The sequence below is a fragment of the Pristiophorus japonicus genome, chromosome 12, assembly GCF_044704955.1.
Source record: "Pristiophorus japonicus isolate sPriJap1 chromosome 12, sPriJap1.hap1, whole genome shotgun sequence".
In the NCBI taxonomy this organism is placed as follows: domain Eukaryota; kingdom Metazoa; phylum Chordata; class Chondrichthyes; family Pristiophoridae; genus Pristiophorus; species Pristiophorus japonicus.
Genome location: NC_091988.1, coordinates 56,548,978 through 56,562,817, shown reverse-complemented (window position 1 = coordinate 56,562,817; position 13,840 = coordinate 56,548,978). Strand labels below are relative to the sequence as shown.

The window sequence follows — 13,840 nt, the reverse complement described above, 5'->3', positions numbered from 1 at the left end:
TTTAATAATTGATTCCAACTTTTTCCTCACCACTGATGTCAGGCTAACTGGTCTATAATTCACTGTTTTCTCTCTCCCTCCTTTTTTAAAAAGTGGTGTTACATTAGCTACTCTCCAGTCCATAGGAACTGATCCAGAGTCAATAGAATGTTGGAAAATGATCACCAATGCATCCACTATTTCTAGGGCCACTTCCTTAAGTACTCTGGGATGCAGCCTATCAGGCCCTGGGGATTTATCGGCCTTCAATCCCATCAATTTCCCTAACACAATTTCCTGATTAATAAGAATTTCCTTCAGTTCCTCCTTCTCGCTACACCCTCGAACCCCTAGTATTTCCGGAAGGGTATTTGTGTCTTCCTTCGTGAAGACGAACAAATAGTTTGGTTCTAATTGGTCTGCCATTTCTTTGTTCCCCATTATAAATTCACCTGATTGTGTCTGCAAAGGACCTACGTTGGTCTTCACTAATCTTTTTCTTTTCACATATCTATAGAAGCATTTGCAGTCAGTTTTTATGCTCCCTGCAAGCTTGCTCTCATACTTTATTTTCTCTCTCCTAATTAGATCCTTTGTCCTCCTCTGCTGAATTCTAAATTTCTCCCAGTCCTCAGCTTTGCTGCTTTTTCTGGCCAATTTATATGCCTCTTCCTTGGATTTAACACTATCCCTAATTTCCCTTGTTAGCCAGGGTTGAGCTACCTTCCCCGTTTTATTTTTACTCCAGACAGGGATGTACAATTGTTGAAGTTCATCCATGTGATCTTTAAATGTCTGCCATTGCCAATCCACTGTCAACCCTTTAAGTATCATTTGCCAGTCTATCCTAGCCAATTCAGGTCTCATATCATCAAAGTTAACTTTCCTTAAGTTCAGGACCCTAGTCTCTGAATTAACACTGTCACTCTCCATCTTAATAAAGAATTCTACCATATTATGGTCACTCTTCCCCAGGGGGCTTCGCACAACAAGATTGATAATTAGTCCTCTCTCATTACTCAACACCCAGTCTAGGATGGCCAGCTCTCTAGTTGGTAGCTCGACATATTGGTCTAGAAAGCCATCCCCAATACACTCCAGGAAATCCTCCTCCACTGCATTGCAACCCTATCTATATGTAGATTATTGTCGCCCATGATAACTGCTGTACCTTTATTGCACACATCCCTAATTTCTTGTTTGATGCCATCCCCAACCTCACTACTACTGTTTGGTCAGTCTGTCAGTCTGTGACGTTAACGCTCCTTCCATAGCCGTAATTATGGGCTATATCCACCTCCGAAACATTACCCATCTCCACCCAGTAACGATATAATGCATAGTGCCCTCTAGCTAGGAGGTCTAGATCTATATTTGAAGAAATCTGCTTTTCGGACGAGGAACTCCATTTTAATCTGCACATGGCTGTCTGAGATCTCCCAAATAAATAGAGTTAATTTGAACTAAGAGTGTTCAAGAGACTATAAAATACATGCCCCTGCCTCAGCTCATCCACTGCTGAAACCCCCATCCATGCCTTTGTTACCTCTAGACTTGACTATTCCCATGCACTCCTGGCTGGCCTCCCATATTCTCCCCTATGTAAACTAGAGGTGATCCAAAACTTGGCTGCCCGTGTCCTAACTCACACCAAGTCTCGCCGACCCATCACCCCTGTGCTCGCTGACCTACATTGGCTTCTGGTTAAGTAATGCCTCAATTTCAAAATTCATATCCTTATTTTCAAATCCCTCCATTGCATCACCCCTCCTTACCTCTGTAATCTCCTCCAGCCCCACAGCCCCCCCGAGATGTCTGCACTCCACTAATTCTGCCCTCCTGAGCATCCCTAATTATAATCGCTCAACCATTGGTGGCTGTGCCTTCTGTTGCCTCGACCCCAATCTCTGGAAGTCCCTGCCTAAACCTCTCCGCCTTTGCACATCTCTTTCCTCCTTCAAGACACTCTTTCAGTAAGCTTTGGTCACCTGCGCTAATTTCTACTTATGCGTCTCAGTGTCAAATTTTTTATCTCGTAATACTCCTGTGACGTGCCTTGGGACATTTCACTACGTTAAAGGTGCTATATAAATACAAGTTGTTGTTGTTTATACCAGCCGATAGGGGGGTTAGTCCTATACGGCGGGAGGGTTTTATGGGCTCCCAGAACCCATAAAATGAGGGGGAGGGGGGCACCCACACCCACCTGACGGGAGTACCCGCTGGATGGAAACATTTGCAGGGCTACGGGGAAAGGGTGGGGGAGTGGGACTAGCTGAAGGGCTCTTGCAGAGAGCTGGCATGGGCTTGGCGGGCTGAATGGCCTCCTTCTGTGCTGTAACCGATCTATGAATCTATGGATGTCAACCCAGAATTCAAAGCCGGAGTTCTGACTCCTACTGGTCGGGACTGTCTGGAGGGCACCTCCTGGCCCAGAGGCGGGAATACTACAACTGCACCACAAAGGGCTCAATCCTTTTGCTGACTTTAGTCATCAGCATGGTGTAATGTAACCCCGAATCAGCATCAAAAACCCTGCCTCAGTTTGGCTGAGTACTGACTAGGCCAAGTTGGGAAAAACAGCAGCAAATCCATACCATGAAATTCTCTTGTTGGTCCTTTTAATTAATAAAGCCAGCGTGGATGTCACTTTTTCAACAAAATAGATAGGAAGACAGTTGTTTATCCGTGGTCAGTAACTGTTTCACTGTTAATGGTACATAAATGTACTAGATCGTGTTAATGGAAGAAGGGCATTGAGTTTAGACCAACACACGCAGGAGAAAGCAGATGGATAGGCACTTAATATCAACCGCGTGACTGTCCCGCCCATGCTTAATTTCTACTCAGACGACAAAGTTCTGAAGCTGATGGGACCATTCTGATCAGATTAGGCTCCAATGATATCATTGGGCCCAACTCCTGATTTTAACTCCAACCTTAGCGGGGAACTTGCTGCGGATTTCCAGTCAGGTAAAGTCAAATGAGAAGTGGATCAGAAACAAGAGGCCATTCAAGGTAATTTTTTAAAAACTTTCCACGAGGAGTATATAGGCCTCTGCTGCCCAGGGACATCTCCCACCTTCCATGCAACAAGAGCCAACTACCCTGCAAGCCACTCATGGAACTCCAGTCCCTGCACTTTCCTGAATTTCGGTAACCATCTCCCACCATAACAGGAAAAATAAATTACTGGCTTCAATTTCCTCACTAGCCTCTCTAGAAAATCATGCAAATACTCTTAAAGCACCATGTAATATCAGCAAAGGCACATAGGTTTTGCGGACAATTCCAGTGGACACAAAGGGGAGAATTTCAATCTAAAAATACAGGTGGGTTTGGAGCGTAGCGGATAGCTGAATTATTACAAATCAGATTCCCAACCTGAACCTGCCTCCAATCCACTTCCGGTTTAAAGAGGTGGGATGGGGGCGTTCAGTCAACCCGCTACCAGGAGGCGGGATGTCAATTTAATTATAATGAGGCTGCAAGGCATTTTTTTAACATCCGTTTTGTTTTTAACGACATCTGGACAGGTTTAACACATTTCATAAAACCCGGCCGTTACAGCAAGGCGAGGACTGCTGGATCCAGGAGGTAAATGCCTTTACACTTACTTCCTGAATCCAGGGTCCCTGCCTAGCCCACTTCCTGTGATTGGAGACCCCCTCACGAGGCGTCTGATTGCAATCCCAGACTCCCACTCCCCCAATCCCTCCCAACAATTACCCTAAGGCTGGCCATGAAGAGCTCTTTACTCCCCACATCAGCATCGGGTCGGACACGATCCTCTGGTGGCCGGCACCGAAGTGATCATTCCGACCCCTCCCCCTGGCCCCAGGCCTGCGGGAAACCCAGTCTCCCAGATTTCCCGACCGTCTCGGAGCAGCCCCGCCCCCCCTCCCCCATCCCGTCTTCCCCCTTAAAATCCAGCCCAAAGCCTCTTACCTGTGTGTTTCCTCCAGTGGTCTCTTGAACCAGGCTCCTGGACATTGAACAACTAACAGCAAAGCATTGGAAAAATGCTCCCACAAAGTTGCTGAGACCCAGTGCTACCAGCTCCTGCAATAAACAGATAATGAAGTGGAGACCATTGCCCTTAAAATGTATATAGTTTCTACAATACCATTCACTGTGGACATTTCTTATTATAGGCAACTTCAAGTAAATATATATGAGACTCAAGCATAGAATTCAAATAGACCACGGCACATCTCATTCAATTTGATGGTATAGAATTCCGATGTATTTCCTTATTTATTCTCACTCCAGTGGATCAAACCATATCCTATTCACTCCCATTATATAAATATCTAACAGAAACATCCACTACCCAATGTGTGGTCCTACAAATATGCCATATAAAATAAATATTAGCAGTTGTAGATTTGAAACAGCACAACAGCTACTGATATATAATAATAAATTCTGTACCCAGTGTCAATTAGAAGGCATCGAGACACTGTGGAAAAGTCAACAGGATGTTGTGTGTCCTTCAAAGTGGAGAGAATTGGTATGGAAACATGCTCAGCCTATCTTGTACAAATAAATACTGTATTTCTCCGTTACTAAATTATTGTGCATAGAGACAGAATTATGCCAAATAACCCAAATAAGAACATAAGAAACTTGGAACCAGAAAAAGCTATTTGGCTCAACCAGCGTGTTTTTTTTGCAGTCTGTGCTTGACTACCTCAGTCATTCTAGATTTTCCACCCATCTGATTATAAATGTCAATTTTTTCCCCGTCCAGATCGCTATAATCATGTGAGTCCAACAGAACTATTAATTTCACTATAACTACCAATCTCCTCTTCAGAGAGAAACAGGTTTGTTCGGTATCACCTCTTGCTTTCATTTAAGAAAAGGTGGGATTAAATTGTTGTTGGGGTTGCCATCAGAACATAAGAAATAGGAGCAGGAGTAGGCCACATGGTCCCTCATTCAATAAAATCATGGCTCAACTCCACTTTTCTGCCCGATCTCCATATCCTTTGATTCCCACGATATGCAAGGATTCTTCGCTGTAGTCAAGGCCACCTACAGTCCAAACTCCCAAGGCCGCACCCCACTCCTGGCCAAGAATGGGGAAACACTCATCAAGGACACTGAGGCTGTCAGGGCCCGATGGAAGGAGCACTTTGAAGATCTCCTCAATCGAGACTCTGCCTTTGACTCGAGTGTTCTCGACTCCATCCCGCACCATGCAACCCGCCACCAACTCAGTGAAACTCCAACACTGCACGAGGTAGGCAAAGCCATAAAACAGCTTAAGAATAACAAGGCTACAGGTGCGGATGGAATCCCTGCTGAGGGGCTAAACTATGGCGGAGAAGCGCTGTTGACGTGGATACATGACCTCATCTCTCTCATCTGGAGGGAGGAGAGCATGCCGGGAGATCTGAGAGATGCAGTGATTGTGACCATTTTTTAAAAAGGGGACAAGTCCGACTGTGGCAATTATAGGGGAACCTCCCTGCTATCAGCCACTGGGAAAGTTGTCGCTAGAGTTCTCCTCAATCGTCTTCTCCCTGTGGCCGAGGAGCTCCTCCCAGAATCACAATGCGAATTTCGTCCCCGACAGGGCACAACAGACATGACCTTTGCAGTGCGACAATTGCAGGAAAAATGCAGGGAGCAGCGCCAGCCCTTATACATGGCCTTTTTCGATCTTACAAAGGCCTTTGACACTGTCAACCGTGAGGGTCTATGAAGCGTTCTCCTCCGTTTCGGATGCCCCCAAAAGTTTGTCAACATCCTTCGCCTGCTTCACGATGACATGCAGGCCGTGATCCTTACTAACGGATCCATTACAGACCCAATCCACATCCGGACCGGGGTGAAACAGGGCTGCGTTATCACTCGAACCCTTTTCTCAATCTTCCTCGCCGCCATGCTCCACCTCACAATCAACAAGCTCCCCGCTGGAGTGGAACTAAACTACAGAACCAGTGGGAAGCTGTTTAACCTACGCCACCTCCAGGCCAGGTCCAAGATCACCCCAACCTCTGTTGTTGAGCTGCAGTACGCGGACGACGCCTGCGTCTGTGCATATTCAGAGGCTGAACTCCAGGATATAGTCAATGTATTCACTGAGGCATATGAAAGCATGGGCCTTACGCTTAACATCCGTAAGACAAAGGTCCTCCACCAGCCTGTCACCGCCGCAGAGCACTGCCCTCCAAATATCAATATCCACGGGGCGGCCCTGGGCAATGTGGACTCTTTCCCATATCTCGGGAACCTCTTATCAACAAAGGCAGACATTGATGCGGAGATTCAGCATCACCTCCAGTGCACCAGCGCAGCCTTCAGCTGTCTGAGGAAAAGAGTGTTTGAAGACCAGGCCCTCAAATCTACCACCAAACTCATGGTCTACAGGGTTGCAGTAATACCCACCCTCATGTATGGATCTGAGGCATGGACGATGTATAGAAGGCACCTCAAGTTGCTGGAGATATATCACCAACGATGTCTCCGCAAGATCCTGCAAATCCCCTGGGAGGGCAGGCGCACCAACATCAGTGTCCTCGACCAGGCTAACATCCCCAGTATTGAAGCACTGACCACACTCGATCAGCTTCGCTGGGCAGGCCACATAGTATGCATGCCAGATACGAGACTCCCTAAGCAAATGCTTTATGCGGCGCTCCTTCATGGTAAACGAGCCAAAGGAGGACACCGGAAACGTTATAAGGACAACCTCAAAGCCTCCCTGGTAAAGTGCGACATCACCAGTGACACCTGGGAGACCCTGGCCGCAGACCGCCCGAGGTGGAGAAAGTCCATCCGGGAGGCGTTGAGTTCTTCGAGTCTCAACACAAAGAGCATGAAGAGGCCAAGCGCAGGCAGCGGAAGGAGCGCGCGGCAAACCAGCCCCAATGACCCCTTCCCTCGACGAATGTCTGTCCCACCTGTAACAGGGTCTGTGGCTCTCGTATCGGACTGTTCAGCCATCAAAGGACTCACTTTGGGAGTGGAAGCAAGTCCTCCTCTATTCCGAAGGACTGCCTATGATGATGGATTCCTCTTGAATCCAAAAATCTATCGATCTCAGCCTTGAATATACCAAATGATTCAGCATCCACAGCCCTTTGGAGTAGAGAATTCCAAAGATTCACAACCCTTTGAGTGAATAAATTCCTCCTCAACTCAGTATTAAATGGCTGACCCCTTTATCCTGAGACTATGCCCCCTTGTTCTAGACTCTTCAGCCAGAGGAAACAATCTCTCAGCATCAGAATCTTATATGTTTCAATGAGATCACCTCTCATTCTTCTAAACTCCAGAGTATAGGCCCAATCTATTCAATATAGGCCAAATCTATTCATCTCTCAAACATCTGCTGTAGGTTTGGTGGAAAATGTGTGGAAATCCCAGAGAAACAGCATAAACAAAGTTACAATGGATGATTGGAAGAATCCCCCTGGATATTCAACCCTGATGAGTCATAATTCAGATCTTTAAGAGACATGGATTAGTAAATATAAAGCAGGTTTATTAAACTTAGTCTGATTGTAGAAGTAGAGAATATAGAGTTAGCATGCTTTAAATAGGACAAAGGATTAGACAAAATGTGTTGACTAACAGAGCATTGAAAGGGTTAATGCTATTTCATTTATCTTCTTTGTGGAAAAAAGTGCTGGAAAAATGAATATGAAATAACAGCACTGAAATTATGAAGATAACATTAGACATAGTTGATCAAATTGTTTAAGCAATATGATGGGTCAGTCACTGCCAGGACCTGCAGAATGGGACTAGTCAGCGTTGTAAGGTTGGATTGATGGTTTGGAGTTTTGCCTCTATCTTCTTGGAGCTTTACCTGTGTGTGTCTGGCTTTGTCAATAGATCGAGTAGTTTGAGTTGAGGCCGCAACAGGGTTGGCAGCACAGAGTCTACAGAGAGAACAAGGTTCCTGGATTGAATGACTTTTTCTCATTCCATATTTTCTTTATAACTGTGCATAAAGTTAGCATGACTTGTGCATTCTCCATGTAAAGAGATACAGAATTACCTGCATCGTAATCTTAAAATTGGAATAGCGAATCCAGGAAAAATAGATTGCAAGGATGTAAAATGCACCCCAAAAGGTCGTACTGTTAGGTATGTAATAACTCGATAGACTGAATACTGTAAACTAACACAGGTACAAACCTGGCTCTGCTTTATTCTACCTTTGTTTTCCGAAAACAATGAAATAAGTGAAACATAGAAACATAGAAAATAGGTGCAGGAGTAGACCATTCAGCCCTTCGAGCCTGCACCGCCATTCAATGAGATCATGGCTGATCATTCCCTCAGTACCCCTTTCCTGCTTGCTCTCCATACCCTTGATCCCCTTAGCTGTAAGGGCCATATCTAACTCCCTCTTGAATATATCCAATGAACTAGCATCAACAACTCTCTGCGGCAGGCAATTCCATAGGTTAACAACTCTCTGAGTGAAGAAGTTTCTCCTCATCTCAGTCCTAAGACTATGTCCCCGGTTCTGGACTTCCCCAACAAAGGGAACATTCTTCCCGCATCTAACCTGTCCAGTCCCGTCAGAATCTTATACGTTTCTATGAGATCCCCTCTCATCCTTCTAAACTCCAGTGAATAAAGGCCTAGTTGATCCAGTCTCTCCTCATATGACAGTCCGGCCATCCCTGGAATCAGCCTGGTGAACCTTCGCTGCACTCCCTCAATAGCAAGAATGTCCTTCCTCAGATTAGGAGACCAAAACTGAACACAATATTCCAGGTGAGGCCTCACTAAGGCCCTGTACAACTGCAGTAAGACCTCCCTGCTCCGATACTCAAATCCCCTAGCTATGAAGGCCAACATGCCATCTGCCTTCTTCACCGCCTGCTGTACCTGCATCCCCACTTTCAGTGACTGATGTACCATGACACCCAGGTCTCGTTGCACCTCCCCTTTTCCTAATCTGCCGCCATTCAGATAATATTCCGCCTTCGTGTTTTTGTCCCCAAAATGGATAACCTCACATTTATCCACATTATACTGCATCTGCCATGCATTTGCCCACTCACCTAACCTGTCCACGTCACCCTGCAGCCTCTTAGCATCCTCCTCACAGCTCACACTGCCACCCAGTTTAGTGTCATCCGCAAACTTGGAGATATTACACTCAATTCCTTCATCTAAATCGTTAATGTATATTGTAAATAGCTGTGGTCCCAGCACTGAGCCTTGCGGCATTCCACTAGTCACTGCCTGCCATTCTGAAAAGGACCTGTTTATCCCAACTCTCTGCTGCCTGTCTGCCAACCAGTTCTCTATCCACGTCAGTACATTACCCCCAATACCATGCGTTTTGATTTTGCACACCAATCTCTTGTGCGGGACCTTGTCAAAAGCCTTTTGAAAGTCCAAATATACCACATCCACTGGTTCGCCCTTGTCCACTCTGCTAGTTACATCCTCAAAAAATTCCAGAAGATTCGTCAAGCATGATTTCCCTTTCATAAATCCATGCTGACTTGGTCCGGTCCTGTCACTGCTTTCCAAATGCGCTGCTATTTCATCCTTAATGATTGATTCCAACATTTTCCCCACTACTGATGTCAGGCAAACTGGCAAAACTATCACTAGGGGGGTAGTGCTGGACAGGCTAATGGGACTCAAGGTAGACAAGTCCCCTGGTCCTGATGAAATGCATCCCAGGGTATTAAAAGAGATAGCGGAAGTTATAGCAGATGCATTCGTTATAATCTACCAAAATTCTCTGGACTCTGGGGAGGTACCAGCGGATTGGAAAGCAGCTAATGTAACGCCACTGTTTAAAAAAGGGGGCAGACAAAAGGCAGGTAACTATAGGCCGGTTAGTTTAACATCTGTCGTGGGGAAAATGCTTGAAACTATCTTAAGGAAGAAATAGCGGGATATCTAGATAGGAATAGTGCAATCAAGCAGACGCAACATGGATTCATGAAGGGGAAATCATGTTTAACTAATTTACTGGAATTCTTTGAGGATATAACGAGCATGGAAGATAGAGGTGTACCAATGGATGTGGTGTATTTAGATTTCCAAAAGGCATTCGATAAGGTGCCACACAAAAGGTTACTGCAGAAGATAAAGGTACGTGGAGTCAGAGGAAATATATTAGCATGGATCGAGAATTGGCTGGCTAACAGAAAGCAGAGAGTCAGGATAAATGGGTCCTTTTCGGGTTGGAACTCGGTGGTTAGTGGTGTGCCACAGGGATCGGTGCTGGGACCACAAATGTTTACAATATACATAGATGACCTGGAAGAGGGGACAGAGTGTAGTGCAACAAAATTTGCAGATGACACAAAGATTAGTGGGAAAGCGGGTTGTGTAGAGGACACAGAGGCTGCAAAGAGATTTAGATAGGTTAAGCGAATGGGCTAAGGCTTGGCAGATGGAATACAATGTCGGAAAGTGTGAGGTCATCCACCTTGGGAAAAAAAACAGTAAAAGGGAATATTATTTGAATGGGGAGAAATTACAAAATGCTGCGGTGAAGAGGGACCTGGGGGTCCTTGTGCATGAATCCCAAAAGGTTAGTTTGCAGTTGCAGCAGGTAATCAGGAAGGCGAATGGAATGTTGGCCTTCATTGCGAGAGGGATGGAGTACAAAAGCAGGGAGGTCCTGCTGCAACTGTACAGGGTATTGGTGAGGCCGCACTTGGAGTACTGCGTGCAGTTTTGGTCACCTTACTAAAGGAAGGATATACCAACTTTGGAGGGGGTACAGAGACGATTCACTAGGCCGATTCCGGAGATGAGGGGGTTACCTTATGATGATAGATTGAGTAGACTGGGTCTTTACTCGTTGAAGAGTTCAGAAGGATGAGCGGTGATCTTATAGAAACATTTAAAATAATGAAAGGGATAGACAAGATAGAGGCAGAGAGGTTGTTTCCACTGGTCGGGGAGACTAGAAGTAGGGGGCACAGCCTCAAAATACGGGGGAGCCAATTTAAAACCAAGTTGAGAAGGAATTTCTTCTCCCAGAGGGTTGTGAATCTGTGGAATTCTCTGCCCAAGGAAGCAGTTGAGGCTAGCTCATTGAATGTATTCAAATCACAGATAGATAGATTTTTAACCAATAAGGGAATTAAGGGTTACGGGGAGCGGGCGGGTAAGTGGAGCTGAGTCCACAGACAGATCAGCCATGATCTTGTTGAATGGCGGAGCAGGCTCGAGGGGCTAGATGGCTTACTCCTGTTCCTAATTCTTATGTTCTTATGTTCTTATGTCTTTAATTACCCGCTTTCACTCTCCCTCCTTTTTTAAACAGTGGTGTTACATTAGCTACCCTCCAGTCCATAGGAACTGATCCCGAGTCGATAGACTGTTGGGAAATGATCACCAATGCATCCACTATTTCTTCGGCCACTTCCTTAAGTACTCTGGGATGCAGACTATCAGGACCCGGGGATTTATTGGCCTTCAATCCCATCAATTTCCCTAACATAATTTCCCGCCTAATAAGGATATCCTTCAGTTCCTCCTTCTCACTAGACCCTCGGTCCCCTAGTACATTCAGAAGGTTATTTGTGTCTTCCTTCGTGAAGACAGAACTGAAGTATTTGTTGAATTGGTCTGCCATTTCTTTGTTCCCCATTATAAATTCACCTGAATCCGACTGCAAGGGACATATGTTTGTCTTCACTAATCTTTTTCTCTTCACATATTTATAGAAGCTTTTGCAGTCAGTTTTTATGTTCCCTGCAAGCTTCCTCTCGTACTCTATTTCCCCCTCTTAATTAAGCCGTTAGTCCTCCTCTGTTGAATTCTAAATTTCTCCCAGTCCTCAGGTTTGTTGCTTTTTCTAGCCAATTTATATGCCTCTTCCTTGGCTTTAACACTATCCTTAATTTTCCTTCTTAGCCATGGCTGAGCCACCGTCCCCGTTTTATTTTTACTCCAGACAGGGATGTACAATTGCTGAAGTTCATCCATGTGATCTTTAAATGTTTGCCATTGCTTATCCACCATCAACCCTTTAAGTATCCTTTGCCAGTCTATTCTAGCCAATTCACGCCTCATACCGTCGAAGTTACCTTTCCTTAAGTTCAGGACCCTAGTTTGTGAATTAACTGTGTCACTCTCCATCTTAATAAAGAATTCTACCATATTATGGTCACTCTTCCCCAAGGGGCCTCGCACAACAAGATTGCTAATTAGTCCCTTCTCATTACACATCACCCAGTCTAGGATGGCCAGCTCTCTAGTTGGTTTCTCGACATATTGGTCTGGAAAACCATCCCTAGTACACTCTAGGAAATCCTCCTCCACCGTATTGCTACCAGTTTGGTTAGCCCAATCAATATGTAGATTAAAGTCGCCCATGATAACTGCTGTACCTTTATTGCACACATCCCTTATTTCTTGTTTGATGCTGTCCCCAACCTCACGATTACTGTTTGGTGGTCTGTACACAACTCCCACTAACGTTTTCTGCCCTTTGGAATTCCGCAGCTCCACCCATACCGATTCCACATCATCCAGGCTAATGTCCCTCCTTACTATTGCATTAATTTCCTCTTTAACCAGTGGCTTGTGATCTGTTTCTAGTTCAAACCGAAGACCAAACAGGTACTGATGCATCTTTTTAACCTCATGCACACAGATTAATGCTTCTTTTTCTACCATGCCTGTAGGTTCTTTCCGCCTTTGACAAACTTTTAGAAGCATCCGCAACAGGTTGTAGTTTACCCGACTCATTAGCTTGTTGGAGCACGCAACCAACTCCATATGATGAAGCATCACAGGCCAATACTAGATGCTTACATGGATCGTAATGTACCAGCAGCTTGTTAGAGCAAAGCAGGTTGGTAGCTTTCTCAAAAGCTCTATCTTGAGACGTACCCCAAACCCAGTTGTTGCCTTTTCTTAGCAGCATGTGCAGTGGCTCTAATGAAGTGCTCAATCTAGGTAGGAAATTACTGAAGTAGTTGAGTAGACCCAGGAACAAACGCAGCTCCGTCACATTCTGAGGCTTGGCTGCATTTTTGATGGCCTTGGTTTTCGAGTCCATAGGCCTGATGCCGTCAGCAGCAATTTTCCTCCCAGGAATTTGACTTTCGGTGCCATGAAGACGCACTTCGAACGTTTCGGTCTGAGTCCTACTTTGTCCAGACAATGTAGAACCTCTTCCAGGTTGTTCAGATGTTCGGCGGTGTCTTGACCTGTGACCAGGATGTCATCTTCGAACATAACGGTTCTAGGCATGGACTTCAGTTGACTCTCCGTGTTTCTCTGAAAAATGGCTGCAGCCAAACGAATTACTAAAGGACACCTGTTGTCGATAAACAGTCCTTTATGAGTCTTGGTGCATGTAAGTTTCTTCGACGTCTCGACCAGTTCCTGTGTCATGTAAGCCGACATCAGATCCAGTTTAGTAAACGACTTCCCCCCGGCTAGCCTTCGGTAACGGGTATTGATCCTGTTTCGAAACTCGGTTGATCGTAACCTTGTAGTCTCCACAAATCCTGACAGTGCCATCACTCTTCAATACAGGAACAATGGGGCTGGCCCATTCATTAAATTTGGCTGGTGATATGACCCCTTCATGCTGGAGTCTGTCCAGTTCGATTTCGGCCTCTCTCATCATGTACGGAACCGCCCGAACTTTATGATGGACGGGTCTTGCATCCGAGTCCACGTGGATCTGAACCTTGGCTCCCGTGAAATTGCCGATGCTTGATTCAAACAGCGAGGGGAACTTGCTCAGCACTTGAACACATGGAGTATCATCCTCCGACGACAATGTTTTGATATTGTTCCAATTCCATTTGATTTTTTCTAGCCAGTTCCTGCCGAACAGTGTTGGACCATTGCCTGGAACAATCCATAATGGTAAATCATGAACCGCACCATCATA

General features: G+C 45.4%; 1 protein-coding gene across 1 annotated transcript in view; it reads right to left on the bottom strand.

Moving 5' to 3' along the window:
* The window catches only part of slc26a6 (solute carrier family 26 member 6), a 154,136-nt gene that overhangs the window by 39,194 nt on the left and 101,102 nt on the right, over positions 1-13,840 (bottom strand). Inside the window, exon 10 of the mRNA XM_070894916.1 lies at positions 3,928-4,041. Coding sequence (XP_070751017.1) covers positions 3,928-4,041 — 114 coding nt within the window. The remainder of the gene's footprint in view (positions 1-3,927; positions 4,042-13,840) is intronic.